This window comes from Scyliorhinus canicula, chromosome 1 (genome assembly GCF_902713615.1).
Source record: "Scyliorhinus canicula chromosome 1, sScyCan1.1, whole genome shotgun sequence".
NCBI classification, from domain to species: domain Eukaryota; kingdom Metazoa; phylum Chordata; class Chondrichthyes; order Carcharhiniformes; family Scyliorhinidae; genus Scyliorhinus; species Scyliorhinus canicula.
In genome coordinates this window covers 41,455,760-41,476,851 of record NC_052146.1, presented here as the reverse complement: position 1 = coordinate 41,476,851, position 21,092 = coordinate 41,455,760, and the positions used below count along the sequence as shown (strand labels likewise).

Genomic DNA, 21,092 nt, shown 5'->3' with positions numbered 1-21,092 from the left:
CACAGTAACTTCATTTGAAGCCTACTTGTGACAATAAGAGATTTTCATTTCAATTTTCATTTTTTTTTCATTTTTCAAATCAAAAATCTGTCTGTCCCAGCCTTAAATGTATTCAATGATAGAACATCTAATCTCAAGGCTGCAGAGAATTCCAAAGATTCGCAACCCTTTGACTGAAGCAAGTTATCCCCATCTCTGACCCAAGTGATCGCTCTCCTTATCCTGAGACTGTGCCCCGCATTTTAAGTCCTCCGACCAATGAAACAATCTTTCAGCATCAAGGCCCTTCCATCTTGGGCGTCTCCAAAAGATTGCTTCTCGTTCTTGTAAACTCCAGAGACAATTGATCCAATTTGCACAGCCTCTCAACCTAGGAAAGCCTCTCATCTCGGGGTCCAATTTTGTGAACCTTTGCTGTACCGCCTCCATTGCAAGTATATCTTCTTAAAGTGAATACTTGAAATTGCACACAGTCCTCCAGATGTGGTCTCACCAAAACCCTGTGCAACTCTAACAAGGCTTGTTTATTCCTGTACTCCAATCCCCCTTCAATAAAGGCCAATACTGTCATCTTATTGAACAGCTGCAGTCTATGTGACATGGTACTCTTACAGTACTGTTAGGTAGGGCGTTCCATGATTTTCACCTAGCGAAGCAATGGTGATATCGCTTGGAGAAGAACATGGTGGTGTCCCATGCGTCTGATTAACTTTTTCTTCGAGATAGTAGAGGTCACGGGATTACAAGATGCCTTCGAAGGACAAGGTGTTGCAGTGCATCTTGTGGATGGTATACATTGCTGCTACTGTGCATCGGTGGTGGAGGGGGTGAATATTGAAGGTAATGGATGGATAGAGTGCCAATCAGTGGGCTGCTTCATCATGGATGGTTTGTTGGGGTACTTGTGTTGCTAGAGCTGCACTCATCCTGACAAGTGGAGAGTATTCCATCACGGTCCCTTGGATAAGCAGGAAATGCAATACTTGCCACAGAATTCCCAGCTTCTGACCTGCTTTTGACTGTATGGCTGGTTCATTTAAGTTTCTGGTCAATGGTAACTCTTCAGGATGTTGATGGTTTGGGAAATGATAATGCCATTGAACATCAAAGGTAGATTGTTCGATTCTCTTTTGTTGGAGGTGGAACAGATGTTACATACCATTTTTTATCCCAAGCCTGAATTTTGTCCAAGTCATGCTTCTTGTGGGGCAGACTGCTTCACTATCTGAGCAGTTGCGAACGGCACTAAATTCATTTGCAAATGTCCCCATTTCGCACCTTATGATGGAGGGAAGATAATTGATGAAGCACCTGAAGATGATTGGGCCTAGGACACACATAGAATCGTAGAATGTACAGTGCAGAAGGAGGCCATTCATCCCATCGAATCTGCGCCGGCCATTGGATAGAGCACCCTACCTAAGCCCACGCCTCCACCCTATCCTTTAGACCCAGTAACTCAGTCTAACCTTTTGGACACGAAGGGGAATTTAGCATGGCCAATCCACCTAACCTGCAGATCTTTGGACTATGGGAGGAAACTGAACCACCCAGAGAAAACCCATGCGGACACCAAGAGAAAATTCCACACGGACAGTGGCCCAGGGCCGGGGTCGAACGTGGGACCTCGGCGCCGCGAGGCAACAGTACTAGCCACTGTGCTGCCCTGTTGAGGATGAGGTTACATAAGTTTTATCATGTTGTCTGTTCCCATATCCCCTGCCGAGGCTCAGATATGTCCTTCAGGACTCGGCAAACTCTGTCACTAGTGGTGCTACTGAGCCACTCTTGGTGACGGATCTTGAAGTCCCCCACGTAGAGTATATTTCAAGTGAAACTTCCAAATGTTTTCCTTGCCAATGTTTCCTTCCCATGATACTTAATGAGGTCCAAAGTCAATGTTGAGGGCTCCTATGGCCACTCCCTCTCTACTGTATGCCATTGTACTGCCATCCTTACTGGGTCTGAGAAGTTTGGGACATTGATGATAAGGTATAATTCAGTGAGTAAGGCTGTCAGATTTGCTTGATAATTTCATAATTTTGGTACAAGTCCCCAGATGTCAGTGAGGAGGGCTTTGCATTGTTGGCTGGGCACATTGTGTCTTTGTTGTTTCTGGTGCTGAATGATGGTGCTGATTCAAAAGTGCATCTCCGGATCAAAGGTACAAAATGTCTAAGCCTCTGACAGTTCCCGGAGTGAATAATGGAGTTTTAGATGGGACCAAAGACAAAGGCTTTGATCTCCCCAAAAGAACTTCAGTCTGTCCAATGTTTAGAATCATAAAATCACTACAGTGCAGAAGGAGGCCATTCGACCCATCGAATCTGCACCGGCCCTCCAAAAGAGCATTCTACCTAGGCCCACTCCCCTGCCCTATCCCCGTAACCTAATCTACACACCGTAGGACACTAAGGGGCAATTTAGCATGTCTGATTCATCTAACCTGCACATCTTTGGACTGTGGGAGGCAACAGGTTCAATTCCAGCCTTGGGTGAATGTGTGGAATTTGTACGTTCTCCCTGTGTCTGCGTGGGTTTCCTCTGGGTGCTCCGGTTTCCCCTCTCAGTCCAAAGATGTGCAGGTTAGGTGGATTTGCCATGCTAAATTGCTTCTTAGTGTCCAAAAGATTAGGTGGAGTTATGGGATAGGGTGAGGGCATCGGCCGAGGTAGGGTGCTCTTTCAGAGGTCGGTGCAGACCCGAATGACCGCCTCCTGCACTGTAGGGATTCTATGATTTCTATGAGTCTCACATGCAACATCATTTGAGCCAGGAAATGGTGATTTCTTGGAAATAAGCTAATTTTAGTGTGACTTGTTTTGCCCAGGGTGTGCACTAAGGGCCTTGGTTGGCCCTTGGCTTTCTCAATTTAAAGAAAAACACTAATTTAGATAGATACATGTCTTTACTTGAGGCATATAATTTTATTCCAGTTATTGTATTTTTTATTTTATCTCGCTTCATCTTCCTTAAAATGTATTTAGTTATTCAGCCTTCACCTCTTCTCTTTGGAAAGGTTTTGTAACAAGTGTTGCATGACGCTTCGGCTTCTGAGGTAGGTGGATGAAAAAATGCGTAGTACTTCTGCCTCAGATGGTCAACATAAAGAAAACCGGCTGTGAATTGGGGATCACAATGATCCTGTTGGCTCACCTCACAGAAGAATGGTACCTGTTGTGCATCAATTTCTCCCCTTATTTTGCTGGGATAACTTGAGATATGTGTAGAGCTTTGATAAGTCTGTCCTCAAAAGTTACATTTCAAAAAAACATTTGAATTGTGTATAACATGCAAAACATTGATATACATCAGAGCAAGTGGTGCAGGCTGAGAGCTCGGAAAAACAATTTAAGATAGGCATCAAGATTTATTATAACAGTTTTGCGTGCAGGTGCTAAGAAGGGTGGTTAAGGCCTGAAAATTAACCTCAGCCCCCAAATCCTGTTTTGAGAAGTTTTGGTGGTGTTAGAGCCATGCGAGTGCAACATATTTCCACTTGCATTCTACCAGTATGTTGCATTGCTCAGTACCTACCTATCAATGTACCATTGCTGAAAAGTTTTGATTAAGCGCTGGTGTTGACACACACATGACCAGTGACTAAACAGTCTTGTCGTATCTACTCAACCTGATTTAGAATATTGAGGTTGTCATTAAACCAAGGTGTAACTAAAATCTCAGGTTTATAAGCTGTATGTATTAGTTGAGAGACTCTTCGAATAACTTCCCAACTACCCAGAAAAAGAAGAATGTTGAAATGAATTGTATTTCACTGTGGTGAGTGATTTGATTTTTTTTTTGGTAAAGGTTGCCATCATGTTGCACAAAGAGCTGTCTTTCACAAAGGCACATTGCACCACAATTTCAAAAGCAATGATTAGGAGTCGATCTAGAATTAGGAGAAAAGGAGAATGAAGAGTCAACAGTAAGAATAAAAGACAAAGTTCTTTGAAGTTCAAGGGTGTTTTAGCCTAAATTGACTGGCAGAAAAGCGAACAAAAGGTCAACAGATCAGCAATAGGAAATGTTCACATTTTAGTTATGTCACAAAGTAAGTATATTCCTATAATTACATTCTGTCACCCCTGTGCTCGCTGGCTTACCTTGGCTCCAGCTTGTCTTTGTTTTCTAATCTCACAATGGCCTTTGTATTTCCAGGACCACCTACAGCCATTCGCGATCTCCACACTCTTTCAATTTTGCACTCTTGCTCCACCATCGATGGCTGTGCCTTCAGTTGTTCAGGGCCCTAAACTCTAATTCCTTCCCAAACCCCTCAGCCTCTCCTTCCTTCTTTAAAATGCTTCTCAAAATCTTAATCTGTTTGGCCAAGCTTTTGTCTATCTGTCCTAATATCTCAGGTGGTCCAGTTTCAAATTTTGTTAATAACACTCATGTGATGTGCTTTGGACATGGGATGTGGGAGTCGCTGGCGACACCAGCATTTGTTGCCCATCCCTGAGGGCATTTAAGAGTCAACCATATCGCTGTGGTCACATGTGGGTCAGGCCAGGTAAGGACGACAGATTTCCTTTCCTAAAGGACATTGGTGAACCAGATGGGTTTTGATGACAATCGATAATGGTTTCATGGTCGTCATTAGACTTTTAATTCCAGATTTATTTTTTATTGAATTCAAATTCGACCACCTGTCCTGGCGGGATTCAAATCCATGTCCATTATCCTGGGTCTCTGGATTACTAGTCAACTGCCAATACCACTAACCACTGCCTCCCCTCTATTATGATAACAGATATATGCTCAGTATGATCACTCAGATTAAGGATAGAGTTAAATTGCAGAGGATGGTGGTATGAGGAGATATTGAATAAACTGCAATTGTTCGCCCTCGAGTGACGGAGGCTGAGGGCCAACCTGATAGAAGTTTATAAATTTATTAGGGGTATAGATAAAGGTGCACAGTTGGAAGTTTTTTCCCAGGGCAGAAATGCCAATTACAAGCGGGCACAAGTTCAAGGTGAGGGGGGGAAAGGTTCAGTGGAGATGTGTGGGGAAGTTATTTTACAGAGTGTGGTGGTGGCCTGGAATGCACTGCCAAGTGAGGCGGTTCAGGCAGATATGTTAGTGACCTTTAAGACTTATCTGGATAGGCACATGAACAGACTGGGTATAGAAGGATACAGGCGGTTGGTTTAGATAGGACACAAGTTCGGCGCTGGCTTGGAGAGCCAAAGAGCCTGTTCCTGTGCTGTATCGTTCTTTGTTATAGGAACAGAATTGGGCCGTTTGGCCTATTGACTCTATTCTGCCATTAGATCATGGCTGATATGTTTCTCATCCTTATTTTCCTGCCTTTTCCCTGTAACTCCTGATCTCCTTACGGTATTGGTTTTGAAAAAGATTAGCAGAACTTACCCTGATGGTCTGCAGTGTTGGAGTTCATTATTAGAAATCCGAGAAGACAGCAGAGACTCTCCTGACTGCAAGTTTTCAATATCTGTTAAATATAATAATAATAACCTTTTATTGTCACAAGTATGAAGTTACTGTGAAAAGCCCTTAGTTGCCACATTCCGGCACCTGTTCAGATACACAGAGGGAGAATTCAGAATTCTCAGCTGGTACGGGAATTGAACCCGCGCTGCTGGCCTTGTTCTGCATCACAAATCAGCTGTCTAGCCCACTGTTTAGCCCTAGCTGTCTAGGCTAAACCAGTTTGACTAATATGCAAGTAGTGTCATGAGACTGGAGAGTAGATGATGGAATACTCTTGTTTAAGAAACACAAGGGTGAACCAGGTAATTGTACAATAGTTCCTCTACAACTGAGTTATAGACTAACTCCCAGATTCTTTACTTCTAAATCAATAAGCATTCTGAAATGTATTGTGAAATGCATTCTGAAATGTATTGAGCAATCAAACTGTTGAAACCAAGTCATGTTTGACAACTGATTTTTTTTTTTGTTCAACGAATGACCAATTGCATTGATGAAAGCAATAAAGTAGATAAATACTATATAGATACTATATAGATTTTCAGATGGCATTTAATAAGGTCTCTAATGAAAAATTCTGCTAAATGGTAAGAGGAAATATGGAGGCACTAAAAGAAAGTTGGTTGATAAACTGAAATCACCAGTAAATGCGTGTTCATACTAGGGAAATATTGGAAGTGGTTACCCCAGCACTCTGTGCTGAGCCCCTTTTCTTCTGGGTACATGGATGATTTCACTTGGGAACAGGTATTCTCCTCTCAAAGTTAGCTGATGAGATAGAACATAGAACATAGAACAGTACAGCACAGAACAGGCCCTTCGGCCCTCAATGTTGTGCCGAGCCATGATCACCCTACTCAAACCCACGTATCCACCCTATACCCGTAACCCAACAACCCCCCCCCCTTAACCTTACTTTTTTATTAGGACACTACGGGCAATTTAGCATGGCCAATCCACCTAACCCGCACATCTTTGGACTGTGGGAGGAAACCGGAGCACCCGGAGGAAACCCACGCACACAGGGGGAGGACGTGCAGACTCCACACAGACAGTGACCCAGCCGGGAATCGAACCTGGGACCCTGGAGCTGTGAAGCATTTATGCTAACCACCATGCTACCCTGCTGCCCCTAAAGATGAAGTAAGAGGCTTGGCAAGTAATGAGGAGGATGTTAAGGAAAATTGTGCTGATTAGCTGGAATGAGCATGCAAATAGCAGATGTAATTTGAAGTGATAAATGTGAGTTAATATATGTCTAGAGAAAAACACACAGAATAGAAATATGCACTTAAAGAAAACATGCCAATAGGTGTGGATGAATGGAACGGTCTCGGGATTCAAATGGATAATTTCTTGAAAAACAACGTTGTTGGATAAAGTCCAGTAGCGTTTGGGGTTATATATAGAGACATATTACAAGAGAAAAGAAGTAAAGGCGAATTTGTACAATATGTTGGTGCGGCTACATGCTGTTGCATACTTTTCCCATAACCTTGACAACATCCAGCTCTACCTCATCACCACCTCGTGACAATTCCACTAAGTTATTAGCCTGCTTATTCGACATCCAGTACTGAAGAAGCAGAAATTTCTTCCAATTAAATATTTGGAGGACTGGAGCTCAGGTTTTCTATAATTTCCTAGCAAATGAATCCATCCCCATCCCTGACAATCTTAAGCCAGTCTGTTCATAAACTTGCTGTTACATTTGATTCCTAGAAACATATAAAATCCTGATGGGACTGGACAGGCTAGATGCAGGAAGAATGTTCCCGATGTTGGGGACGTCCAGCCTAAGAATAAGGAATAAGCCATGCGGGACTGAGTTGGGGAAGAACTTCTCTGAGACTTGTGAACTTGTGACATTTTTTACCACAAAAAGCTGTTGGGGCCAGTTCGTTGGATATATTCAAGAGGGAGCTGGACGTGGCCCTTGTGGCTAAAGGGAGCAAGGGATCTGGAGAGAAAGCGGGAGTGGTATATTGAATTTGCATGATCAGCCGTGATCATATTGAATAGTGGTACAGGCTCAAAGGGCCAAATGGCCTACTGCACCTATTTTCTCTGTTTCTAAGTTGTGCACCAACCTCATATTTGTGCCATCACTGAGACTGTCTATTTCAACCTCTAATGTTGCCTGACTTCACTTTGTTTCTCATCTGCAGCTGAAACCCTCATTCATGCCTTAGTTACCTCCAGGCTTGATTGTTCAAATTTTTTGGCCTCCCATATTTTACCATCTGTAAACCTGAGGTCATCCAAAACTGCTGCTTGAGCCTTAACACACAGCAAATTCTGTGCCCTTACTCGCTAACTTGCATTTGCTCCCCGTTAAGCAGCAAAACATCTTGAACATAAAATTCTCGTTTTCAAATTCTTCCAGACCTCACTCCTTCAGCCATTCAAGTCTGCGCCGATCATGATGCCTGTCTAAATTAAAACCATCTGTACTTTTGGGATCCGTATCCCTCTATTCATGTATTCGTCAAGATACCTCTTAAAAGTCGCTGTTATATTTACTTCTACCTCCTCCCCAGCAGCGTGTTTCACCCACTGCCCTCAGTGTAAAAAAATTTGCCTTGCATATCTCCGCTAAATTTTCCCCCTCTCTCTTTGTGTCCCCTAGTAATTTACTTTTCCACCCTGGGAAAAAACATTTGACTATCTACTCTGTTCATGCCACTCATCATTTTGTAAACCTCTTATCAGGTCACCTCTCAACCCCCGTCGTTCCAGTGAAAACGATCTGAGTTTATCCAATCGCTCCTCATAGCTAATCCTCCAGACCAGGCAGCATCCTGGTAAACCTCTCCAAAGCATTCGCATCCTTCTGGTAGTGTGCAACCAGAATTGTACGCAATATTCCAAATGTGACCTAACTAAGATTCTATAAAGCTGCAGCATGTCATGCCAGTTTTTATACTCAATGCCCCGACCGATGAAGGCAATCGTGCCGTACGCTTTCTTGACTACCTTCTCCATCTGCATTGCCACTTTCAGTGATCTGTGGACCAAACGTCCAGATCTCTCTGCCTGTCAATACTCCTAAGGGTTCTGCCATTAACTGTATAATTCCCACTTGTATTTACCACCCCCCTCTCCCCGACACACACACACACACATGCCTCCCTCTATCTCTCTGCCTCACTTTTCTCCTTTAAGACACTCCTTAAAGTTTAACTTGTTGACCAAATTTTGTTGCTAGTTGTGCTTTACTTAATTTGCTCTGTTTAATCACCTTGCTCTAGAGTCACCAGGTATCTTTATGATACCACCACGAGGTTCAAGTTCAAGTGCTGATCAATAACTCAATACACCAGTTAGTAAGGTTCAAATCAAAACACATTTATTATATACACAGTCAATCGAACTGAACATAGCTTTGGAAACTGTCCCACCAGGTCAGGGGAACAAATGGCCTTTTGTTCTCTTCTGAGTCTGCAGGCTTCCAGCTGGTATGGACTAATGGTTAGGAGCGCCGATCTTGTAGCGTGCGTTGACTGGACACTTACTTGGTTGGTGCAGCTGCTAGGCAGGTCACGGTCAAGGGTTGTTTCGAGCTGCTGAGACACCCTGCCAAGAAAATCGAACTGAACCTGGGGACTCTATTTTATAGTCCCCAGGGGCTTCGTGCCTTTTTGGGTGGACCCCGTACCTGGTTCCAATTGATTGGGCCATGTTCCAATCAAATGATTTGATTTCCCCAATACTGGAGCTGTTCCCTGATCGCTGGGCGGTTCCTATATGTCCGTTGGCCTTCCTTTGTCTTGGCTCCCGCTGGCGCCGAGGAGTCTGGCTTGGCCTCGATTATCTTAAATGTTTCCAATTGTTCACGGGGATCGCTCATCAATATGTAGATGGTTGTTAGTTTCAGTGCTGTCTGGGTTTCTGCAAGTTCTAATATACAGGAGATTTTGCACCTGCTTGTTTTCCTGCATTTGGCCATTTCTCCCTGCATTCTTAGCGGACCTCCATTTTAAAGTCGGGAAGTGGCCAACCCAGGTGGCTCCAGTTTTTAGTCATCTGATCTAAGATCATCTTATGGGCTTTGGTGTTATAATTCGCTTCATAATGTTCCTGTGAAGGACCTTGGGATATTTCACTCCATTAAATGCTCAACGTAAATATAAGTTGTTGTGAGGCAACAGTTCAGAGGACTGTAAATAGTTTTGGACATCCCACTATCGGAGAAAAATATCACAATGGTGATTTGTTGGATTTGTTTTGTTTTATTGTCACGAGTGACGAAGTACAGTGAAAGTATTGTTCTGTGTACAGTCCAGACAGATCATTCCATACCTGAAAAAAAAATAGGACATACATAAATACACAATGTAAATACATAGGCACGGGCAACGGGTGAGCACGCGGAGTGCAGTACTATTCATTAGAGATGATGTGTGAAGAGATCACTTCAGCCCATAAGAGAGTCATTCAGAAGTCTGGTAACAGCAGGAATTAAGCTGCTTTTTAAACCTATTATTGCGTATTCTCAGACTTTTGTATCTCCTGCCTGATGGAAGAAATTGGAAGAGAGAAGAACCTGGGTGGGAGAGGTCTTTGATTATACTGTCCGCTTTACCAAGGAGGCGTAGACAGTCAATGGAAGGAAGGCAGATTCGCATGATGGACTGGGCTGTGTTCACGACTCTCTGTTGTCTCTTACGGTCTTGGTTGAGCAGCTGCCATACCAGGCTGTGATTCAGCCAGAGAGGATGCTTTCTATGGTGCATCTGTAAAAATGGGTTAGAGTAAATGTGGACATGCCGAATTTCCTTAATTACCTGAGGAAGTATGGGCGCTGTTGTACTTTGTTGGTCGTAGCACCGACATGGGCGGACCAGGACCGATTGTTGGTGATGTGCACACATAGGAATTTGAAGCTGTCAACCATCTCCACCTCGGCATCATTGATGCAGACAGGGGTGTGTACGACACTTTGCTTCCTTAAGTCAATGACCAGCTCTTTAATTTTGCTGACACTGAGAGAGAGATTGTTGTTGTTACTCCACTCCACTAGGTTCTCTGTCTCCCTCCTGTACTCTGACTCATTGTTCAAGATCCGACCCACTACTGTCTTGTCATCAGCAAACTGTAGATGTAGTTGGAGCCAAATTTTGCCACACAGTCGCGTGTGTATAGGGAATATAATAGGGCGCTAAGTATGCAGCCTTGCGGGGCCCCAATATTGAGGACTATCGTGGAGGAGATGTTGTTTATCCTTATTGATTGTGGTCTATGGGTCAGGAAGTCGAGGGTCCAGTTGCAGAGGGAGGAGCCAGGTTTTGAAGCTTTTGGAGATGAGATTGGCTGGGATTATGGTGTTGAAGGCAGAGCTGTAGTCAATGAATAGGAGTCTGATTAAGGTGTCCTTGTTGTCGAGATGCTCCTGGGATGAGTGTAGGGCCAAGGAGATGGCATCTGCTGTGAACATGTTGTGGTGGTATGTGAATTGCAGTGGATCATGGCATTCTGGGAGTACTTCATAATGACCGATGTCAAGGCCACCGGACGGTAGTCATTGAGGCATGTTGCCTGATTCTTTTTTGGCACCGGTATGATGGTGGTCTTCTTGAAGCAGGTGGGACCCTCGGAACAGAGTAACGTGAGGTTGAAGATGTCCGTGATGCCAGTTAGTGCACGACCGGGGACCCCATCAGAACCCGTCACTTTGCGAGCGGTCACTTTCAAGAAGGCCAATCTAAGATATTAGGTGAAATTAATCTGAGCATCTTGAGCCAAAAGTGCATAATTTTAAGGAAAAAATGGGTACATGTTTGAAGCAGTATAAGATAAGTAAACAAGGCAACAGTAGGCCAAAGAGATTGATGTTGAAATAAGCAAAATATTGTGGATGCTGGAATCTGAAACAAGAACAGAGGATGCTAGAAAAGCTCAGCAAGTCTGGCAGCATCTATTAAGAGAGAAACAGAATTAACGTTTCAAATCCTCAAACTCTTCGTAAGAACCGAATGGTAGGAGGATGTGTTAGAACTGTAGAAACTGCAACAGAAAGTAAGCAACTTTTCAGAACAAAAGACGGATGGCCTGATGTAGGTGGGGGTTGGGGTTGGAGTGAGGATATGTGAGATATTTAAAAAGGGGGGCCGGTTTAAGATGGAAGAGAAAGGTCAAAATCTGAAGTTGCCGAACTCAAGAGCGCACCCAACCAGCATTTATGTTGAATTGTTCTACTAAAGCGACAATGTGTTGAATGCTCCCTTATCCTGGAAATCTGTGGAAATTTTTATGTAAAATTATACTTCAGATTTTTAAAGATCTTACTAATTGGTTTTCCCCATGGTGTTCTGTTGGTAGTTATAGGTCCAAAACACATTTGTGATGCTAAGTTAAACTTGTGTTTGATGCAATCTATCCCTTTTTCGGCAATTAGTATGCACTGTCAAGGAAGTGATCTAATTTCACATGTGGGACAAGGAAAACATTAGTAGAAAACCACTTCCTTCAGAGGTTGAAAAAAATTTAGTGGCTGTAGGCTTTTCATTGCTGTTTAATATCAATATAAATACTGTATACGTTATATATTTATAATACAAAAATTAGGTTGTCAGTGCTTCAATTTATATTTAAAGTTCTCTGCTTAAAAAAACCTGCCATACATTTCAGTGAAACTATTTTATGATATAAAGTAGCATTGCTGGCAGATTGAAGTATGCAAAAGACATTGCATTCTTAAAGCACATTTCATCATGCCAGCACTTCCCAAAGCACTCTGCGGCTAATAAAGTGTCTTTTGAAGTGTAGTTACAGTTGTAATGCAGTAAGCACCACAGCCCATTTGTACACTACCAATTGACTATTTACATGCATTGCATACGTACAACAATGCCCCATAAAAAGCAATCTGATACTGGTCAGGTATTGTTTCTATTGACCAGGCCACCAGGGACAACTCCCTTGCTCTTGTTTGAGTAGTGTATCGAGATCTGTTACATCCAGTTGCAAGTGCCGGCTTGGTTTAACATTTTAGCTGAAAGACAGCGGCTCTGGCATGCAACACTCTTGTGAAGTCTTAGTTTAAATCTTGTGTTGGAGTCTCTGTATTAAACCAAGTCTTCTGCTTCAGGAGTTGTAATGTTGATAAGTTTGGAAATATCCAGAATTCATATCAGGTAAGCGTGTTAAAATTAATTAGGCTGCAATTTTTTGGTAAATAGGGAAAATTTGCGAGGCTCTTTGGACACGATGGAATTGGGTAATGGGAAAGGACTCTGGCCATGTAATTAAGTATTTGGAATGGCAGAAGAGGAAGAGAACATCAGGAAAGGAATCAGAACCAGGTGGCAAACCACTTGGGACAGTACAACACAGGCAAAGAATGTTTCAGCGTGTATATCCTGGGTGGGGCGAGATTTTGGAGAAGGGATCCAAATATACATTAATGACTAGGCCTCGTGGAAGAAACATGGCTGATCATGGTGTCTTATCTCTCTTTGTTTTTCTTAATCTATCCATGATATGATTGAACATGCCATCTTCTTTCCTAGTCTTAACTTCAGCGTCCACTTCTCCTTGATTCCCCTCACATGACTAATTTTCTGCTTGTTTGAAAGCAGTTTCAAATATCCAGCAATGGGTTCTCTTTCAGAGTCCCTGAAGGATTTATACTTGGCTCCCTGCCCTTCATCATGTTGTCCCTTGGTAATAGTAGCTGCAGGCATAGGAATAGCTTCTATATATATGTGGGAAACACAAAACTCTACTCTGACATTTTCCTCAGCCTAGAACCAGCTCCATGCCTCTCAAGTAAAGAAAACTGGGCAGGAAATGGCATGCGATTAGGTCTGAAACAGGAAGTGTGTTTTGATGACAGGAAATGTGCACAGTTGTTCAGTTTTTGTTATACTGACAGATAAGCGTCTGAGAAGGGAAAGTAATGACCGCTAATGTCAGTCACGTATGATTCTGAGCGAGGGCTCTCTCCCATATACGAGTGCGAATTGCTTCAATGTGGTTGTTGACTCATATAATGTGTGTCCCTTCAAAGTAAGATATTTGCTGAGAATGGTTAAATTACTTTCCCAAAGTGTGAAAATAGGAAATTTGCAATACAGAATTTCTACCCAGCTGTAAATTTTTGCTTTTAACTTCAAATTTATGGGGAAAGGAAGCGGGGATTACAAAGGAAAAATAAAGGTTTTTAACTCCAATCCAATTAACCTTTTTATCTGGTCACTTGCTGCAAATATCTAGTATTTGCTGCCCTATTATAAATAAGTCTGGGAAAGTAAATTACTTTAGAACATCATGAAGTTACTCTGTCTCATGAGAGATTGCCACTCCAAATATTTTGATCATGTAATAAATTTGGTGGGTATTATAATTTGTCGTTAAAAAAAGACTGCATCAAAAATGGTCAGTTGTTCCCTCCTTTGCAGAATAAAACACTTAAGAAATTCTGCTCTACAAAATACTTTGTGTTGGTGTATAGATATGGCAAATTTCGGTGAGTTAGCAGCATCTTTATTTTCCGCCTCCTAACATGGTATGCATCCCATCTCCATGGCTGCACTATACGGATGTACATCTATTCAGGTGCTGAAAGGCAATTTGGGTCCCCCCTCCTTGTGCTGTGCTGAATTTTGGGTTCTTTACTGTACAGACTGAGTGGGGGGGGGAAAAAGAGATTTGAGCAAATGTAGCTAATTGAGTTTGTTTTGTTTACAGAATAGAGCAGTAGGAAGGCCAAAAGGGAAGCTTGGAACTTCTGCAGCTGTGAAACTTGCTGCAAACAGGGCTACAGCTGGAGCACGCAGGAGGAGGACAAGATGTCGAAAATGCGAGGCATGTCTCAGAACAGAATGCGGAGAGTGTCATTTCTGCAAGGACATGAAGAAGTTTGGAGGACCTGGGAGAATGAAACAGTCCTGTATCATGAGACAGTGTATTGCTGTAAGTCACAACACCTTGAAATGTTTCAATTTAATACATTTGAAAAAGGTTGATGCATGTAAAAGATGATACAATTTTTGAGGCTATTGCTCCTAGCTAGCAATATTCTTACAATTCTTGCCCATCCAAAAATGAATATAATGGGCCTTTGCAAATTGTTTGAAGAAAGACCATTTTGAGCACAGTAAAGCATTGAATGAGGAGGTCCTGGGCTATTGCAGTGTTCTCGCAATGTAAAAAGTGAGCATTTTGCTCCAGATCAGGTCTGGTACGACTCTGAATTGGAAAAAGTAGGGTTTCAACATACCTTCTAGGACATGGCAGGATTATAGCTATAACATCTAATCATCCACTTTGTTAGCCAGAATATACGTACAGCATTTATCAAATGCTGATTAAGCTAGCTAACAAGTTGTTAGCTATTCTTCAACTTTAAAAGAAGGCAGGGCAGCACGGTGGCACAGTGGTTAGCATTGCTGCCTGCGGCGCTGAGGACCCGGGTTCGAATCCCGGGTCACTGTCCGTGAGGAGTTTGCACATTCTCCCCGTGTCTGCATGGGTTTCACCCCCACAACCCAAAAGATGTGCAGGATAGGTGGACTGGACATACTAAATTGCCCCTTAACTGGAAAAAAATAATTGGATACTCGAAAAAAAAATTTTAACTTTAAAAGAAGGCAGCTGACAATAGACGATGTAGTCATTTCTGAAAGAAGCAAATCTTCCTGATGGGTCACTAAGTGATGCATATTAGTATTGAGCTGTAGAGGGTGGGATCATCATATTTTGTCACTAGATAGTCAAAGAAAATGATCTTCATCGATCCCATTGACTTAACCTGCATTGTTACAATTCAAAGGAAAAACTTTGCATTGATGTTTTGAACTGTGAGGACATATTTTTATGTCAACAAAACACATTGTAATTATCTAGTGAAACATTAGTTTCATGCATTGGTCTGCGAGTGGTTCTGCAATACTCAGTAATGATCGCAACTGTTTTCATTAATCCTTGGTATAGCCAGGTTTCAAAGCTGTACTTTACAATTTCAACTCTGGCCCCTTAAACACTGAATGCAGCTTGTTTAGTTTGAGTGTCTGGGACCTTTGGTGTTTTAAATTCAAAATTTGCCCAAAGTATAATTTATTAATTATACATACAAAAAAGAGAATTTATTAGTTACCGAGCTAAGTGTATTTCGTGTGAAAGGGGAAAGAAATTCCGGCAGAGTACATTTTGTTGTACTCAAATTTTGCCAATATATAGGCAACACGGTGGCGCAGTGGTTAGACCTCCACAAACCAAAGATGTGCAGGGTGGGTGGATTGGCCACTAAATTGCCCCTTAATTGGGGGGGGGGGGGGAAATTGGGTGCTCTAAATTTATTTTTTAAAGATTTTTGCCAATATAGAGACCCGCTTGTAGACAGTTCTAGTGGCATGTAATCCTGAAAACCACCTGAAAGGCTTCCAGCTCCCACAGCTTCCAGAAATAATTTCATCCTGAAAATACTTAGTTCAAAAGTGTTACATGGCTCTGGATCATCTGCCACAAAGTCCTTTTCTTTGGTGAACACTGATGCAAAATAGCATTTAGTACCTTATCCATTTCCTGTGGCTCAACGCATAGCTTCCCCCCACTGTCTATCAGTGGTCCAATCCTTTCCCTGGCCACCCTCTTGCTTTTTACACATGAATAAAAAGCTTTGGGATTCACCTTAATCCTACTTGCCAAGGACTTTTCATGACCCCTCCTAATTTCCCACTTAAGTATCTTCCTACTTTCTTTATACTCCTCAAGGGTTTTGACTGTCCCTATCCTTCTAGACGGTACAAAAGCTTCCTTTTTCTTTTTGGCGAGATTCACAATATCCCTCGTTATCCAAGGCTCCCTAAACTTCCCATATTTCTCCTTCGTTCTTTCAGGAACGTGACTTTCCTGAAACCTAATCCGAATCAACTGTCGCTTGAAAGACTCGTATGCCCGATGTTGATTTACCCTTCCAACAGCCACACCCAATCCAAATTCTTCAATCTCTGTCTAACGTTAGCTTTTCCCCAGTTTAGCACCTTAACCCTCATCCCTATCCAAAAGTACTCTAAAACTTACGGATTGTGTTAACTACTCCCAAAAGGTTCCCCGACTGAAACCTCAACCACCTGTCCAGGCTCATTCCCTAATACCAGGTCCAGTACTGCCCCTTCTCTAATTGGAAAATCTACATATTACATCAAGAAGCCTTCATGGCTACACCTTACAAACTCTGTCCCATCCAAGCATCTAGCACAAGGTGAGTCCCAGTCAATATAGGGGAAGTTAAAATCCCCTACAACAATAACCCTGTTACTTTTGCACCTATACAAAATCTCTCTACCTATTTGCTCCTCTATCTCTCACTGGCAGTTGGGGGGCCTGTAATAAACACCCAACATTTTGATTGCTCCCTTCCTGTTCTTGAGCTCTACCCAAATTGCCTCATTGTATGAGCCTTCCGAGGTGTCCTCCTGCGGTACAGCTACAATATTCTCCTTAACCAGTAATGCCACGCCCCCACCCCTTTTACATCCCCCTCTATCGTTCCTGAAGCATCTGTACCCTCCAATGTCCAGCTGCCAATCCTGCCCTTCCTTTAACGACGTTTCTGTGATAGCCACAACATCATTGTTCCAAGTACTAACTAGTGCTCTTAAGTTCATCTGCCTTCCTTGTTATACTTATTCGTGCCCCTCGAGTTCTTGTACAGGCCACACCTACCCCAGAAGAGATCCCAATGGTCCAGAAATCTGAAACCCTCCCTCCCTCCTACACCACCAGTTTAGCCACGTATTTAGCTGCACTATCCTCCAATTTATAGCCTCATTGGCATGTGGCATAGGGAGTAATCCTGAGATTACAAACCTAGAGTCCTGTTTTTAGCTTACTGCCTAACTCCCTGAACTCCTCTACAGGATCTCATCACTCTTCCTGCCGATGTCATTAGTACCTATGTGTACCCTCTTCTGTACCCTTGTTCACCCTCTCCCTTCAGAATGCTTTCTGACCGTTCAGAGACAACCTGGACCCTAGCACCAGGGAGGCAACATACCACCCTGGAGTCTCTTTCATGTCCACGGAAGCACCTATCTGTATTCTTAGACGGCACGGTAGCACAGTAGTTAGCACTTTCGCTTCACAGCTCCAGGGTCCCAGGTTCGATTCCCGGCTTGGGTCACTGTCTGTGCGGAGTCTGCACATTCTCCTCGTGTCTGCGTGGGTTTCCTCGGGTGCTCCAGTTTCCTCCCACAGTCCAAAGATGTGCAAATTAGGTGGATTGGCCATGCTAAATTCATAGAATTTACAGTGCAGAAGGAGGCCATTCGGCCCATCGAGTCTGCACCGGCTCTTGGAAAGAGCACCCTACCCACGGTCAACACCTCCACCCTATCCCCATAACCCAGTAACCCCACCCAACACTAAGGGCAATTTTGGACACGAAGGGCAATTTAGCATGGCCAATCCACCTAACTTGCACATCTTTGGACTGTGGGAGGAAACCGGAGCACCCGGAGGAAATCCACGCACACACGGGGAGGATGTGCAGACTCTGCACAGACAGTGCTCCTAGCCGGAATCGAACCTGGGACCCTGGAGCTGTGAAGCAATTGTGCTATCCATAATGCTACCGTGCTGCCCTTAGTGTATTGCCCTTAGTGTTCAAAAAGGTTAAGTGGGGTTACGGGGATAGGGTGGAGGTGTGGGCTTAGTGCTCTTTCCAAGGGGTGGTGCCGACTTGATGGGCCAAATGGCATCCTTCTGCACTGTAAATTCTATGATACCCCTAACTATAGTGTTCCCTATGATTATTGCTCTGGTGCTCTTTGTCCCTCCCTGCTTAACAACAGAGGCAGTCATGGTGCCACTGCTCTGGTTGTTGCTGCTACTATCCCCTGATAGGCCATTCCACCCCCAACTGTATCCAGATGGTATACTTGTTAGAGACTGGGATGACCTCAGGGGATTCCTGCACTGACTGCCCGTCCTTCTTGCGGTCACCCATCTATCTGCCTGCACCTTGGGTGTCACTACATCACTAAACCTCCTGTCAATGACGCTTTCCGCCACCTTCATGCTCGTAAGTGCATCCAACTGCTGCTCCAACCTACCCATGCGGTCTGTGAGGAGCTGCAATAGGGTGCACTCCTGCAGATGTCGTTTTCATGTGGCGTAATCCAGCTTCAATCTTAGTCTTCAGCCAGCCCTAATGGCACCATGTCTCCAGTGAACCCTATAATTTAGTAGGCGTACATTAATACTGCAATGACGTTGCTGTGAAAATCCCCTAGTCGCCACATAGAACATTACAGCGCAGTACAGGCCCTTCGGCCCTCGATGTTGCGCTGAACTGTGAAACCACCCTAAATCCCATCTACACTATTCCCTTATAAGAACATAAGAACTAGGAGCAGGAGTAGGCCATCTGGCCCCTCGAGCCTGCTCCGCCATTCAATGAGATCATGGCTGATCTTTTGTGGACTCCGCTCCACTTTCTGGGCTGAACACCATAATCCTTAATCCCTTTATTCTTCAAAAAACTATCTATCTTTACCTTAAAAACATTTAATGAAGGAGCCTCAAATGCTTCACTGGGCAAGGAATTCCATAGATTCACAACCCTTTGGGTGAAGAAGTTCCTCTATGTCCCCTAGTTCTGCTTTCACCCGCCAGTGGAAACAACCTGCCCGCATCTATCCTATCTATTCCCTTCGTAGTTTTAAATGTTTCTATAAGATCCCCCCTCGTCCTTCTAAATTCCAATGAGTACAGTCCCAGTCTACTCAACCTCTCCTCATAATCCAACCCCTTCAGCTCTGGGATTAACCTAGTGAATCTCCTCTGCACACCCTCCAGTGCCAGTATGTCCTTTCTCAAGTAAGGAGACCAAAACTGAACACAATACTCCAGGTGTTATCATCCAATGACCATTTAAATGCCCTTAATGTTGGTGAGTCCACTACTGTTGCAAGCAGGGTATTCCACGCGCTTATACTCTCTGAGCAAAGAACCTACCTCTGACATCTGTCCTGTATCTATCTCCCCTCAATTTAAAGCTATGACCCCTCGTGCTAGCCATCACCATTCGAGGAAAAAGGCTCTCACTGTCCACCCTATCTAATCCTCTGATCTTATGCCTCAATTAAGTCACCTTTTAACCTTCTCTCTAACGAAAACAGCCTTAAGTCCCTCAGCCTTTCCTCATAAGATCTTCCCTCCATACCAGGCAACATCCTGGTAAATCTCCTCTGCACCCTTTCCAATGCTTCCACATCCTTCCTATAATGCGGCGACCAGAACTGCATGCAATACTCCAAATGCTGCCGCACCAGAGTTTTGTACAGCTGCAACATGACCTCATGGCTCCGAAACTCAATCCCTCTACCAATAAAAGCTAACACACCATACGCCTTCTTAACAACCCAATCAACTTGCGTGGCAACGTTCAGGGTCCGCCTCCTTTTTGGGTACACAGAGGGAGAATTCAGAATGTCCAATCTACCTAACAACATGTCTTTCGTTACTTGTGGAAGGAAACCGGAGCACCCGGAGGAAATCCACACAGACACAGGGAGAATATGCAGACTCCGAACAGACACTGACCCAAGCCGGGAATCGAATCTGGGATCCTAGTGCTGTGAAGCAGCAGTGCCACCCACTGTGCTACCATGCTGCCCTGTGTTGCAAGTAAATGGACAGTTTAAAGGACAACTTTTTCAACCCAATATTCTCAATGCTTCTTTTGGACTTTGGAGACGTTCAGTCTATCCACTTAGCACACGGACCTTTGAAACACCTTGCACATTCTTTCCAGTAAAACAATCTGGGCCCCTTTAATCTCTAACAATTTACAGACTGCAAAACAGATCATGTTACCCCATTAATTTTATCACAGTCTCAAAACATAACAATCTTATAAACCTCATATTTGTGACAATCTGAGATCAATTCTTCTTTTTTATGCTCCTTTCTCAGAAATACTACCTTAAAATGCCTGTTGTTACCTGATCAAAATTTTGGAATAGAATAATTTCTGAAAATTTAGTGAAATATTGGAGAAGATCCAATTGGGAGACTTGAGGCACTGTAATCATAAGAGTAATAACAGCAAATTGAGCAACATTTGCAGGGCTTTGGGGAGAAAGCAGGGGAATGGGACTAATTTGTATAGCCCTGACAAATAGCAAACGCAGGCACAAAAGGGAGAATGATGACCTCCTGTACTGTTATGATTCTAAGTTGAAAATGTAATTTGTGATTAGGACTCTTTGTGGTCCCTACAGAAGACAGTCTATTTTAGAAGACCTGCACATCTTATCAACCGAATTTAAATCATGATTGTAATATATGGAGTGTTGCATACCACAGAGTTAACAATCTCCTCTTTTACTGCTGGGCTATTTTGGAAATGGCACTGGATGCCTATAGTACGCTCCCGGAGGAGGTTCAGCAGATTGATACCGGGGATAAAAGGATTGATAGATGAGGAGAGATTAAACAATTTGGGGTAATACTCGCTGGAGTTTAGAAGGCTGAAAGGGGAACTGAAATGAAAATTGCTTATTGTCACAAGTAGGCTTCAAATGAAGTTACTGTGAAAAGCCCCTAGTCGCCACATTCCAGCGCCTATTCGGGGAGGCTGTTACGAGAATCGAACCGTGCTGCTGGCCTGCTTGGTCTGCCTT

At 43.4% G+C, this 21,092-nt stretch overlaps 1 protein-coding gene across 16 annotated transcripts in view; it reads left to right on the top strand.

The window, feature by feature from the left end:
* Positions 1-21,092, top strand: part of LOC119961852 (lysine-specific demethylase 2B) — a 290,442-nt gene that overhangs the window by 220,186 nt on the left and 49,164 nt on the right. For all 16 annotated transcript variants that reach the window (XM_038789282.1, XM_038789334.1, XM_038789320.1 and 13 more), the window contains one exon: positions 14,152-14,376. In XM_038789282.1, coding sequence (XP_038645210.1) covers positions 14,152-14,376 — 225 coding nt within the window. The remainder of the gene's footprint in view (positions 1-14,151; positions 14,377-21,092) is intronic.